Source organism: Cucurbita moschata, unplaced genomic scaffold, assembly GCF_002738365.1.
Source record: "Cucurbita moschata cultivar Rifu unplaced genomic scaffold, Cmos_1.0 Cmo_Scf00021, whole genome shotgun sequence".
Taxonomy (NCBI): domain Eukaryota; kingdom Viridiplantae; phylum Streptophyta; class Magnoliopsida; order Cucurbitales; family Cucurbitaceae; genus Cucurbita; species Cucurbita moschata.
The window spans coordinates 1,460,681-1,475,052 of record NW_019268537.1 but is presented as its reverse complement, the minus strand read 5'-3'; the positions used below and the strand labels follow the sequence as shown (position 1 = coordinate 1,475,052).

The 14,372-nt window shown below is 34.5% G+C and overlaps 2 protein-coding genes across 2 annotated transcripts in view; one reads left to right on the top strand and one right to left on the bottom strand.

The window, feature by feature from the left end:
* The first annotated feature begins 4,757 nt into the window (after positions 1–4,757).
* On the top strand, positions 4,758–12,591 carry LOC111458633 (uncharacterized protein slr1919). Its single transcript, XM_023101395.1, has 16 exons — positions 4,758–5,221; positions 6,588–6,763; positions 7,076–7,235; positions 7,368–7,420; positions 7,664–7,807; positions 7,903–8,007; positions 8,088–8,213; positions 8,293–8,484; positions 8,569–8,675; positions 8,749–8,911; positions 9,038–9,103; positions 10,154–10,247; positions 10,599–10,711; positions 11,066–11,136; positions 11,602–11,755; positions 11,847–12,591. The coding sequence occupies exons 1-16, from the start codon at positions 4,900–4,902 to the stop codon at positions 12,285–12,287; spliced, it is 2,487 nt and encodes an 828-aa protein (XP_022957163.1). The 5' UTR covers positions 4,758–4,899; the 3' UTR covers positions 12,288–12,591.
* Positions 12,592–13,063: 472 nt separating this feature from the next.
* LOC111458197 (probable ubiquitin-conjugating enzyme E2 C) overlaps positions 13,064–14,372 on the bottom strand; it is a 2,889-nt gene continuing 1,580 nt past the window's right edge. Inside the window, exons 3-6 of the mRNA XM_023100707.1 lie at positions 13,991–14,221; positions 13,747–13,810; positions 13,601–13,666; positions 13,064–13,439 (exon numbers count right to left, since the gene is read on the bottom strand). Coding sequence (XP_022956475.1) covers positions 13,384–13,439; positions 13,601–13,666; positions 13,747–13,810; positions 13,991–14,221 — 417 coding nt within the window. The 3' untranslated portion in view covers positions 13,064–13,383. The remainder of the gene's footprint in view (positions 13,440–13,600; positions 13,667–13,746; positions 13,811–13,990; positions 14,222–14,372) is intronic.

The following is a 14,372-nucleotide window of genomic DNA, read 5'->3' as shown; positions in this document are numbered from 1 at the left end:
TTTTTTTTTTTTTTTTTTTTTTTTTTTTTTTTTTTTTTTTTTTTTTTTTTTTTTTTTTTTTTTTTTTTTTTGTAGAGAGATAAAAAGATGAAAGAGTTTTGTTATGAACTGACACACGCCATAGAAATTAGAAAATCTGTGTTTTTCTGTTCATCGGCCACCGTTCATCTCATCTCATCGCACGCTTATATTATATGTGTTACATTTTAATAAGTCTCTTACATTATGGTTTAATGTAAAAAATTTCATTTTTTACGGGCGGAGCCGAGTGGAGATTCTAGCATTTGATCGTGCTTTAATGAATTGAGTTGCCTCCGAGAGTTTGAGGACTTTGTCGAGTTTTAATTTTTTTAGTTCATCGTGTTAGAAAGAAATTCAAATCTCTGACCTCTCGATGAAAAACATATGTTTTTATTATATTTAATATTATCAACGAAATGGTGACATGGGATGTTCATCGGTGCTTTACCATATGATATCTAATGGGGGTATGTGTCGATAAAACTTTAGGTTATATTTTGATTTTAGTTTATGTCGTTGATATTGCCAATAGAATAATAATAAGGTGACATGATTATTTTGATTACGCACCGAACAATTTAATTATTTTATACCCTGAACTTATCTGAAGTTATCAAATAGATATATGTTAAATCAGTATCTTGTTATTATTTTAATGATATAATTTATCTCAACAGACGTAAAATATGTATTATCGACCAAAATAACCTACCTATTACATGTATCATATGGTCACTTAACACTATGAATCTCGTGAAAACTTTACCGTTTCAAATTTTAACGAAGGATTTAAACATTTTAAAAGACTAAAATTAAACTACGTTCACGACGTAGATGCTTACAGCTACCGTTCGAGGTAGTTACTTATGAAAGGATATATCTATCTATATATAAACGCTTCTCTATCATTAATTCATAATGATTTATATCTATAGTTTGATGGCTCCCACATGTTTGAATTAATGCACCGTTTTATCCGGTAACTGTCTTTGTTGGAGTAAATTTTCTTATCTGACATTTCAACTCGAACAATTATATCTATTTCAAAAAAAATAAAAAAGAATAAAAATTAGCGTTCTTTCTTTTTACCGAACAGTTTGTCAATAGTACATTACAAATAATTATTGCGTATTAGTTACGGTATTCCACTGTAGGATCGTGTTATTTCATATCCTCCGTTAAAATAAGATTTATAAAAAAAAAATATATTAATATCTCTCCATCGATTAAGCTAATATTTCTGTGATTGTACGAAAAACTTTAAATTTTTATTATTTTAAGAAATTCTGGAGCTTATTAATATTATATTTTATTGAAAAATAGGTGGAAATGCTTAATGAAATAAAATTAAAAGATTAATAATAATAATGGATGAAGGGATAATGTAATGTGTTATGTTTTTTAAGACAAAAGAGATGAGAAGACAAATTTCTGCGAATTTGGACATAAAGTTAACCGACACACAGGCTGTAGAGTCCAATGGAAACAGGTTGCCGATAGGGAGAGAGAAAAATAATAATAAATTAAATTATTTAATGAAAAAATAAAATAAAATAAAAATGTTTTTTATTTGTCTCATTAACAACCTGTTTTTTCTTGTCATTTTATTAACTTATTCTTTGGTCTACTTAATGTTTTCAAGCATAATTGGATTTTACCCGATGCCCACACATTTTCTGTTTTTTACTTCCAAAATTAAAAAATAATTTTTTTCAATTTTTTTTAATAATAATAATATAAAAATAAACCGTTCGTTATTAACCATGTTTGAAATAAATAATTTAGTATTAATAAATAATAATTTATACCTTTAAAGTTGGAGGGTTGTATAAATTAAAATGAGAGAGCAGTAATTTATTTATTCAATTTAAAATAAATTCAAAAGTTCTCAAATAAAATTATTATTAAGTGACTAAAGGAATGGGATTTGAAGCAATGAGTATGAGTTGGTTATATGTTATGCCAGTGACTGCAAGGGTAAGCAAAGCGTGGGTATGATACTGATAGGAGAGGTAGGGCGAAGCGCACACGTCTGCCCAGGGCTGAGCCCGCACAGAAAAAGGGAACGCTATACGTGAAAGTGAGAGGTCATGATATCATTACTTACGCCTTTCTCTGCTGAATAGATATTCATACCAAAAACAAAACAAAACAAATCTCTCGTTCGATATGGTTCAAATCTGTTCGAAATAACTTTTTAATTGAATTTGAGAAATTTCACGTATCGAAATTATTAGTGAAGTAGGTTTTGTAATTTTTCTGAAAATTTATTAATTATATTGGGATGAATTCGCCAATAATTTCTTGTATAGTAAGAGAATTTCTCTCATCTTCTCTCCCGACACACTCAAGAAAAGGAGAGGTCAAAGACGGAATCTAATCTCTTCTCTCTTTTTGTTTTTGTTGCTCGCTAAAAAACGAAAGAGATAGAATAATGGTCGAACGAATACCAAAAGAAAAAAGTGCAATTACCTTTTCTTTTCATCCACTGTCGTGTCAGTGAGAGAATTCAAACTTCTAATCTCTTGATTGATACTCAACTTATGAGATCACAGACCAAAACATTTCTTATAAAAATCTCCCCTATCCTACTGTGATGCTGACAACGATATGCCCGACAATAATTAAAAAAAATTATATAATTTAAAAAAAAAATCTGTAATTTACCCTGATTGGATGGTTTTGTGCAAAATTTTTGGGGAATCTTTCTCATCCTCCTCATGGAGATGGACCACAGCAGAGTGGATGGTGTTTTGGTTTTGGTTTTAGTGGTTAGTGTGTTTTTGTGGGGTTGTCTTGTGGCATTCAAATTGGGGTGCCAGTGTCAGCTTCACAGAATGGAATATATGTATATAAATAGACCTATATTACACAATATATATATATATATACATCATATATTATAAGTTTATGTCAAAACTTATATATGTACACATATATAAATAACATATATTATACAGTCAAAGCATAGTCAAATATATGTAACACATCAAGGACACTGCCCTGACCCTGACCCTATCTCATCTCATCTACCCTCCGCTCTCTAGTCTCTTTCTTTCGTTCTTTTTCTCTCTCCAACAATATTTACCTTAGTCACTATTCGGTAAGTTTGTCATTAAAATTTTGATGGTCGAAAATGGAAAAAATCTATATTGTTTTCTCTCTTTCACTTTTTCTTTTTTTAGTTTCATACGTCTGGTGGTTAATTTTATTTATTTGAGCTATGTTCACGTTGGATTATAAAAAATAGGTGGAACATGAGAATTTCTTCCCGTAGGTTTCCATTTTATCCTCTTGTTAAAAATTATGTGAAAATTTACCAATTTGAATGGTAAATATTAGTGTTGAATTAAAAAAAAATAAAAAATCAATAGTTGATGGTTCTCAATTTTTTAAATAAAATAAATAATAATAAAAGGAAAATTGAAGGTTGAAAAAAAATAACTTCCATGAATTTGTTTCACTAGCTAGTCTTGGGATATGTTTAAAAGTTATTTTAAAATTGGTTAACAGTTTAAAACCACTATTTAATTATTTAAATCAATTTAAATTTTGATTTTACATTTTCAAACGTGATTTTTACCTAATTAAAATTAATTTTAAACAATTAAGAATATATTTATGAGTGATTTTAAAATTTGCAAAAAAAAAAAAACAAAAACAAAAACAAAAAAAAAATCTCAAACAAACCAATTCTTATTAAGTTCTCAATTCACCATATAAATTTTAATGGGTTCATATTTTAATAAATACAATTATCTGAATATACTTTTCTTAAATTTTTAAAAAACCTATTGGAGAGGTAAATTTTAAAAAATAAAAATAAATAAATAAAGTATTGAAAAAGTCATACATAATAATTATTGCTATTAATAGTTTCTTTTGTTCTAAAAAATAGTTGTTTTTTTTAATAAAATGTTTATTAATCACAGTGGGTAGATGCAATTTCGGTCCATTGGGCCTTAACAAACATGCCGGCCCAATATCTTTTTAACTTATAATCGAAAAATAATATTAATAAATTAATTTTAGGGACACATATTTAACTTTTCTTTTTCTTTTTTTAATATAATTTTGGTAATTTTTCAATTTTTTTTGCGTGACTTATTCGATATTTTTTAAAAATAAAAAATCAACTTAAATTCACTGTTCAATTTAATATAAAATTAAATTTTATATCTATGCATGGAATAAGAGGAATATTTTAGAAATCTAGCCATTATCCATTGGGATTTCTGTCGTCGGCTCCTTTGTCATCAAGTCACCAGCTTCTTTGACCATTAAATATTAGGCCGATATAGCCATTATCCATTTGGGTTTCGGTCGTCGGCTGCTTTATCATCAAGTCACCAACTTCTTTGACCATCCAATATTAGGCCGATGTTAGCCTCCATACATGATCTTAGATTTGCGATAGTTCGAGAATTATTTAGATATATATATATATATATATATATATATATATATATATATATATATATTTTTTTTTTTTGTTATGTGATTATAGTGGATTACAAAAGATAAGATAAATCTTCAAGATAAGCTAACGAGATAAAGAATGGTCAACTATGGACCCAAAGTTTGTGGGGTGGAATCTCTAGGTCAAACTAAAAAAAAGTCAAATCAGATCAGATCGGGAGTGAAATCTAGAAATAATCCAGCCACGACTAAGTTGTACGCTAGAACTGGACACAGGCGATCGCGGCTCCTCAACAATCTACCACAGCCACAGAAGACGATTACACTATGCTTCAGACTCCGTTTCAACTTTCAACCGCCATTCTTCGTTTCAATTCATTTCCAAAGACCTCTCAGAATTCCCGATTGAAATTCCTGCTTACAAGATTTTAGCTACCGGCTCATCTTACTCCGTCGTCAATGGCGGCAATGGCGATGGCGGCATCTTCATCGTTTTGCCGACCTCTGCCTGAATTAGCCTCGGGGCGGGCCAGAAATCCGGCGTTGCTAAATAGGAGGAGGCCACGAGTTGTGGCGAATTGGGGGCATTTCGGGGATGTGGTTCGCAAGGATGTGGAGTTTATAAAGGTTGGATTGAACAGAGGGATTCGGTGGGCGAATGATGCTTTTCGAATTCCGCAGGTTTCGAAGACCGTCGACGATCTTTTATGGCTTCGCAACATTGAGGATCCTCAAGCTGTTAATCTTCCGACTCCTTCTCCGCCGCAACCTTCGTATCCAGGTTTTGCTTTCTGTGCCCTGTTCTTCAGATTGACGATGTTTTCAATTTTACCTAGAGAAAGCATTTGGTTATTATCTCTAGGGATATGAAATGATGCTTAGTTCATTTGGGAACCAGCTGATTGATCGATTAACGTATAATTGAGTAATTTTCATTTGCCTGACCTCATCCGTAATGGCATTCTCAATTGAAAAACGTAGCTATGCAAGATTTTGTGGACGGAGCCTATGATAAATTTGCACCGGTGGGTTCAATTAGTAAACAAGAAAACAAGATACAAAGAAACATTCATAACAAAGCACAAGTCTAATGCTATATGCGTTTGATTAAGACTCACAACAGAGATGGAATTTTAAAATGGAGAAATGTTTTGAGCGTTTGGTACAATAAGCAAGTATGAAAAATTCAAAATTACACAACAAAGGTTCAACTATTTGTTCACTTTGAAAATGCAACTAACAAAATAGCAGCGCTTGGAGCTAGGTTGGCTTTGGTTAAGTGGTGTGAACTACACTAGGGTTGGAGTTCGGTAAGATGTAACGGCCGAAGTCCACTGCTAGCAGATTGTTCTCTTTGGGCTTTCTTTTAAGGTTTTTAAAACGTATCTGCTAAGGAGAGATTTCCACACCCTCATAAAGCATGCTTTGTTCCCCTCTCCATCCGATATGGGATCTCACAATCCATCCTCATTCGGGGTCCAGCGTCCTTGCTGGCACTCGTTCCCCTCTCCAATTGATGTGCGATCTCACAATCCACCCCCCTTCGAGACCCAACGTCCTGGTTGGCACACCGCCCGGTGTCAACCCCTTCGAGGTTCAACATTCTTGCTAGCACTCCACCCAGTGTCTGGCTCTGATACCATTTGTAACGGCTCAAACCCACCGCTAGCAAATATTGTCCTCTTTGGGCTTTCCCTTTTGGGCTCCCTTCAAAGTTTTTACAACGCGTCTACTAGGGAGAGATTTCCACACCCTTATAAAGAATACTTTGTTCCCCTCTCCAACCGATGTGGAATCTCACATAAGTTGAGGGGAGAGCATGCATAAGCAATCTAAAACGTTGTAATTTTACTTGAGAACTGGTCCATATTTTGTTGAATGAAATAAGTAATTAAACTAAAGAGGCAAAAAAACAATAAATAATCTTCATTTAAGTAAACTATTAATATTGACTTATTGGGTACTTAATGCAAACCAAGCTCCACACCTCAGGAAAAATAACTTGGGCTTCTCAAACTTAACTTAACAATCCTAGGAGAGTCGATCATTTCATTCCTACATGCTAGCATGCTTACCATCCATATCCCATTTTTATTGTAAATAATGTTCGTTGTTACTTATATATGAACATACCATTCTGTATGCAGAACTCTCTGGTGTAGATTTGTTCATGGCTGATCTTAAAGCCTTAGAAGCATATGCCGTTTATTATTATTCTCTATCTAAAATTTGGACAAAACCACTTCCTGAGGTCTATGATCCACAAAGTGTTGCTGAATATTTCGGTTGCAGGCCTCATGTCGTGGGCCTTCGATTGCTAGAGGTATTTTTTAATCTCACGTATATCATGTCTGTGTTGGTTTATTCGCTTCATTTGTTTCTGTGTGAATTACATTTAGCTGTTCAGGAATTGAGGACAAAATGTGTTAAGAGGGATCTTGAACTAAGAAATAGATTCTAGAAGCTAAACTAAAAAAAAAGATATCCTAAGCAATTTCAATAATCGGGTGAAAAACTAAAATCTGTTTCCTTAGAAAAAAATGAGCTTGGTTTTAGTTCAATCCTGAATTAGCCATTATACCTGAAATTGGATGAACTAGATGTTTATTGCATTTGCCATGTTTTCTATTGGAAGGTATTTTCCTCCTTTGCTACTGCAGCAATAAGGATTCGAATGTCTAGAGTTCAAAAGTTTCTGGGGCCAGGCTTAGATGGAGAAAACGATGAATCAAAATCCAAATTTGGGTCGGTGCTCAAGGAAACCCTCTTAAACTTGGGCCCTACTTTCATCAAAGGTCTGTAACCCCAAGTCAGTATCTTCTAAGTTCCATTTTCACATGAAGCGTGGCATTTGTTCCTGCAAACCACGTTAACGTTTTATCCAGACCGAAAATAATTGGTATGCTAACGTTGCCACTCTAATGCAGTTGGTCAGTCCCTTTCTACAAGACCAGATATCATTGGTAGTGAAATTTCAAAGGTTAGACAAAATATTCTTTCTTATATCTCATCAAATTACTTTTATCGAATATCACAGAATCTAGATTTGTTTTTTCATCCTTTCAGTATTTTCTGAATGACATTTATTGGAATTTTGATATTCATTAGTGTTTTCGTGCATGATCTTCTGTTGACTTATTTTCTTGTTGTTCATTCAAAGTAAACTGTAATGACTAGTTTGTTATTTGTTTCTTTTGTCTTGTATTTTATATTCTAATTGCAGGCTTTGTCTGAGCTACATGATCAAATTCCTCCTTTTCCCAGGACCATTGCTATGAAAATTATTCAGGAAGAATTAGGTTCTCCAATAGAATCATTTTTCAGCGACATCTCTGAAGAACCTGTGGCTGCAGCATCTTTTGGTCAGGTGTCTTTGTATTGGCAAAAAAAATTCCACTTGTAAATGCTTGTTCACATTTCAATATGGGGGTTGCTTAAACATTGAGCGTTTTAAACATATAGGTCTATTGTGGAAGAACACTCGATGGCATTAGTGTGGCTGTGAAGGTTCAACGCCCTAATATGCTTCATGTGGTCGTGCGTGATGTCTATATTCTTCGACTTGGGGTATATATTGTCCTTCAATGGTGTACAATTGTCTTCATATACATTTATATAACTTGCTTTAATATAAATGATTTTTTCAGCTTGGATTCTTGCAAAAGATAGCAAAGAGAAAAAGTGACCTTCGATTGTATGCTGATGAACTAGGGAAAGGTTTGCTTGGGGAATTGGATTATAATTTAGAGGCCACCAATGCAACAGAGTTTTGGGTAGGCACTTCCTTCCCTGTTGTTCATCTCTCAGATATGCTAATAACATTATATCAAACGGTTTTTACTGCTTGTGCAGGAAACTCATTCCCATTTTTCATTTATACATGTGCCCAAAGTTTTCAGACATTTAAGCCGAAGGAGAGTCTTGACTATGGAGTGGATTTCTGGTGATAGTCCAACTGATTTACTCACTATATCTACTGAGAAAACAAGCTCAGCGTATTCAGAGAGGCAAAAAGTTGACGCCAAAAGGCGTCTTCTGGATCTGGTGTGTTGAATTTGCATTGCACAAACTATTTGGTTTTACTGGTGCAAAATTAATTAATAGGTTATTATACATTGTTTCTTCTAGGTTAACAAAGGAGTTGAGGCAACATTAGTCCAGCTTCTCGATACTGGATTACTTCATGCCGATCCACACCCCGGAAACTTGCGTTACATACCTTCAGGACAAATAGGGTAATTTTCATGCCTGACAACGTAAGTATAGAATGTTTTCTATTGAAGATTCATTAACATTTTATCCCGACAGGTTTCTAGACTTCGGTTTACTTTGTCGGATGGAGGAGAAGCATCAATTAGCAATGCTTGCGTCGATTGTTCACATTGTAAATGGGGATTGGGCTAACCTTGTTCAAGCTCTTGCTGAAATGGATGTTGTGAGGCCAGGGACTAATTTACGACGTGTTACCTTGGTATCATATTTGCATCTCCACTCATTATGATTACTGCTGTTTGGTTAAGATAAAACCAATTTCTTTTCCCAGATAAGAATCTCAGCCCTCTGCGTGTAATTTGACCAGTGACTGATCATGTTTCAGGATTTGGAATATGCCTTGGGAGAATTAGAATTTAAAGATGGAATTCCTGATGTAAAGTTCAGTAAGGTAAGATTGAGTGAGTACTTGCTAGTTATTCTTTGGAACGTGTCATAAGATCTTGACAGCAATATTGCGTGTTAGTGTTATGGTTTTAGCTTGACAGCAATATTGTGTGTTAGTGTTATGGTTTTAGCTTGATGTTGAATTCTTGGAGGAGATGAGTAGAACTAACCAAATGAAATTTGAAACCAGAAGTTCAAGTATAGCTTTTTATTCAATGCCAATGGTTATTTTGATTTATATCCTTGGTAATTAGCTTTCGTGTAATATGCTATGGTCTCAACGCCCTTACGAAGTAGTGATGAGTTTCACGGGCCTAGGTAGGTGGCCACTATGGCTTAAACCCATTCCCTCTTAGTTCTTATGTAGTCGGGTCAGGCGAATGTCCTCTGAGATTAGTCAAGGTGCACACAAGCTAGTTCGAATATTCACGAGTATAAAAAAGTAATAATTAGGGATTGCAAACTTTGATTGTAATTGCACCACTATTGAAGGAAAAACTATTGCTTGCAAGTTTTAGAGGTCATCAAATGAATGGTACTGATCTCTCAGCGCTCGGTTAATGCATGTGCTTGATTTCATTCTTGAATCTAATGATCATAGGTTGGCCTGATGATTGATAAGGGTCATGAGATAAATAGAGGGCTTAAATGAATTGAGTTCGTATCATGGTGGCCAACTACCTAAGATTTAATATCGTATGAGTTTTCTTGGCAATCAAAAGAGGGGTCATGTAGTTGTTCCATGAGATTAGACGAGGTGTGCACAAACTGACCCAAACACGTACGGATATCAACAAAATATAAAAAAAAAAACGTTCTTGGATTTTATTATAAATAACTTTCTTCTGCAAGTGAACTAGTGTAAATTCTGAATAAGCATATATTGTATTACTCTTATTCATCTTATAACTGCAATGTCTTATAGTATCATGTTATTTCTCCCAGATATAAGGTCATCATTGTTAACCATGCACTTTATTTTGTGCATTCGAGCTTAGCAAACGTTAGCTTCATATTTATTTCTGGCTGAACCCTGGTGACTACTTCCATTTAGGTTCTTGGCAAAATCTGGTCTATAGCCCTCAAGTATCAGTTCCGCATGCCTCCATACTATACGCTAATGCTACGGTCTCTTGCCTCCTTGGAAGGTTAGCTATTACATACCATTTCTTGAATCGATTTTGCATTTAGATAAAAGTACTTCCGGTCATGTTTATGCTTAATTTCTCAAGGCTATAACAAGAAGGGTTCATTTCACCCTTAATGAATGGAACTTCAATATTATAATATAGCGTGCCTGGAGGCTAGAAAATACCGATACTATGACGATGAGTCTCTCGCTCACATGTTGTGAAGAAAAAAAGTTTTCATCTTCGTACATTTTACTCGATTGATAACATTTGAAGGCATCCTCATTTCCATCTTCCCATAATTATATGATGACCATCGGACTTCTTCATTTTAATGTGCAAATTTCATTCTTCTTTTCATATCCTCAGGTCTGGCACTAGCGGCAGATAAAGATTTCAAGACATTTGAAGCTGCATTTCCTTATGTAGTTCAGAAACTTCTTACCGAGAATTCCATTCCTACCCGGAAAATATTACATTCGGTATTCCACGCTCTAAGAACTTCAATAATAACTCTCAGGCTTATGACTTATAACTCGGTTGATTTTTTTATGATAATGATATTTGATAAGTTATAATAGTGATTGGATTGCATTAGCCGTAGAGTTGGATTATCTAATATACTTCGTTATTCATACTGTTTTAATTCTTGTATTATCGTTTTCGTACGAATATTCCAATTTTTCTCACTGTTGCATCATTTATATTTGCTTCCCACTATTCATTGTGCAATTCGTCAATTCAGCATAGGCTATTGAAGTTGTAGTTGTTCTTTGTAGAAAATCTCAGAAGATGGCGCAGTCTTTCAACTTTCACCAATTCATTTTACCTTGTAGGTGGTCCTAAACAAAAAGAAAGAATTTCAATGGCAAAGAATTGCTCTTTTTCTCCGAGTAGGTGCAATGAGGTATGATATATTCTGTTTCATTGCGCCGTTTTTTGAATTCATAATGCTCTTCTACGCTCTCTGATAAGTCGGTCATCTAACGGGGGAAGTGTTACATTTTTCCAATGTATACATAGCTACTTGTTTATACATGTGGATTAAGGAGTCGAGCCAAGAAATGGTGTTTGGGTTGACAAAACTTGTCCGTTTTTTAGTTCAACAATTGCAGTGGAAGATTTGAACTATGGTGCTTTGATTGGTAATTAGTAATTCACCAAGCTATCTCGAATTGACAGCCTATCTAAGATCATTGGAATAAGCCATGACAGTCTAGAGATGTAGAAACTTGGTGGAGATAGGGCAGTGTTTTACATCCAAAGACAGAAACTTGCTTCAAGAATACAGTCATTATGATGAACTTCATCATTTGAACTTACTAAGGACTTATTTATGAATCCAAAAGCCTTTTTATGTATTGAATTGCAGGAAAGGTTTGCAACGAATGGCAGCTCCACATAATGAGGCAGCCATTGAATATTCAACCGTTAAAGCTAATAGTGACCTTGATGTTGTAAATTTAATTACAAGGCTATTGGTATCCAAAGAAGGTGCAGTGCTTAGAAGACTTGTAATGACCGCAGTAAGTGTAACTATCAATCTTTTCTTCCTATCTTGGTTAAATAATCATGTTCTTGACCAACCGTCTGATAATGTGAATCTTGGTGAAACAGAATGGAGCTTCACTGATCCAAGCAATGGTTTCTAAAGAGGCAAAGTTCTTCCGTCAACAACTCTGCACAATTGTGGCTGATATAATACACCAATGGGCACTTAGAACACTAGGACAGGGCAACCGAGCTACCGAGCTTGGTACGACGGTTAAAACAGGAATTCCATCCGACAGGAGAGGAGGGCGGAGTAGTTCACAGTTAACAACAGGCCAAATTGATTACGGTTCCTTCTTGAATGACCGGCGGATCAAATTGCTTTTCTCTAAGGTGCTCAAATCAGCTGGCAAAAAACCAGTTTTAATGCTCAAGTTCTTCTGGACATCCATCATAATTTTGGCAACAGCTTCTGCAATGGCTTGTCACCGGACTGTTGTGTCCTTGTCTGAACTCTATTTGGGTCCCATATCACTTGCTCCCAAGCGATACGCAGTACCTGCATGATGTCGTTTGTAAAGCATGTATGGTAAGAACTCTGCTCGCACCAAGCTACTTGCACATGCGAACCAGAAAAAAGATTGCATCATATTTGAGGGATATTAAGGATGACTTTTCGTGCACCAGGCGCTGTATGTATTAGAGACTTGGAGACTTCGACGCATCAAATAGAGAGCTTATAACATGTATAGTATTCGCGGTTATTGTTAGAAGCTTTGGCATTTGATCGATGGATTATGTTCTTGAATGTTTATAAAAATGTGGATTTTGTTCTCAAATGTCAATAATTAACAAATACACTAGAAAGTAACATCAAATTGTACATTCCTCAATTATTGTCATCATTTACTTTCCTTGTTCGTTCTTTACATTCTCCCTAAGCAACCAACAAACGAAAATAATGATCGAAAAGAAGTTCCATCTCAAATATAATTAGATACATGTTTATAAGTTCCATCTCGAAAAGTTCTTTACATTCGAGTTGGATTCTAATCACACTAGTTGGCTCCCCATAAATATACCTTCTTTTTCGGGATCAACACTTCCATCTAAGTTATTGTCCTAACTTAAAACCAAATCATATTACCATTGTTTTTGTTTCGTTCTTTTATCCTTCATGCTCGATGCAAATCGACTAGAATTATAGATAATGAAAATGAGGCAAACATTAGAAAATAGACAAAATAATTAATATATATATATATACACGCGCACTAGGAAAGAGAAAAACAAATGAAATAAAAAACAAGAAATGAGAAACGAGAAAATGAATACAATTTTTAAAAAAAAGATAACATAAAGTTCTCGATCCATCACCGTTTCGAGTTGAAGAGAATATGGCTTGTAGTATCAAATAGCATAAGAGTATGCTTCATATTTTGTAAAATATTAATATTACCTAGCAATTAATTACAAAAGAGTGGAATTAGCTCTACGTGAAATTCATTCTCCCAATACAGCAGAGTTCATATCACTATCTATAATCTCTATTTTTCTCTCTATGTTATAAAGTCTGAGACCTTTTTACCTCGGAGCTTTACAGTAATTGTATGGCAACAGACAATATGGTGTCAATCTTTTGTTCTCTACTCAGGCTTTGAAATCAGCCGTCTAAGGCTGCACCAGAAAAATACTGTTTGTACACCATCTTTCTGTAATCTAGAGAAGAAAACAAAAAAATTGGTAAACGGCTTAGATATATGCCATTCTTACTCCATGTTTATCATGAAAAGAGAATCAAAGGAAGAAGTTAAAGCTTATATTATTAGAAGTAATCAGACAAAATAAGAGTTTTTGGGAGATAGGGGCTTGAGTCTAACCTTCCTTGTTATTGTCATTCCACAGAGTAGCAGCATAGCTGTTGAGAGGACTCTCTGGGTTGGGCTCTGCAAGTAAACACAACTTCATAAGGGTGAGAGGATCAAGATTAGAAGATTGTCAAATTTGCAGGAAGAAACGAACAAACCTCCTAAGAGGCTTTGAATAGACAAAAGAATGGTTCTACAATCGTATGCCGAAGACCACTTGTCCTATTGAAAAAAGGAAGTTACATCAGATATCAGGAGATTTGGAAATCCAACTAAATAATGAACAACAAAGGAAAACGTCAAAAAGATTTCCTAAATTCAGATTACGGGTAGTTCCCCCTTCCTATATGCAATAATCATTCAACATAGAAGCAAAAACGCCGCTGCATAATTAACCGATACCTGGAGAATGTCGAGACATATGTTGCCATATTGATCGACATTTGGATGGAAGCACAACGTCTCGAACTTAACAAGGGGTGGCTTGAAAGGATAGTCCATGGGAAAATGTAAAGAGAGTTTGTAAGACAAACCCTCATATGCAGTTCCTTTCCCACCCTCAATCGTGCCTCTCCATGTGAAAATGCCCTCACCTTCCGGAAAAGCTGATACACCAAGATCACCTCCACTCATCTATAGTAGAGAGAGCACCACCAAACAAATATGGTTAATGAACCATCCAGAAGGCAAGAAATTGTACCAATGAGAAGTGGAACTACCAAAAAAAAAAAAAAAAAAAAAAAAAAAAAAAAAAAAAAAAAAAAAAAAAAAAAAAAAAAAAAAA

Excerpts from the sequence above, each read along its gene's own strand:
- LOC111458633 (XM_023101395.1), top strand. The coding sequence starts at position 4,900 with ATGGCGGCAATGGCGATGGCGGCATCTTCATCGTTTTGCCGACCTCTG. Across the intron at positions 7,808-7,902 it reads CTGCAGCATCTTTTGGTCAG|GTCTATTGTGGAAGAACACT; the intron begins GTGTCTTTGTAT and ends TTAAACATATAG. Across the intron at positions 10,248-10,598 it reads GTCTCTTGCCTCCTTGGAAG|GTCTGGCACTAGCGGCAGAT; the intron begins GTTAGCTATTAC and ends TCATATCCTCAG.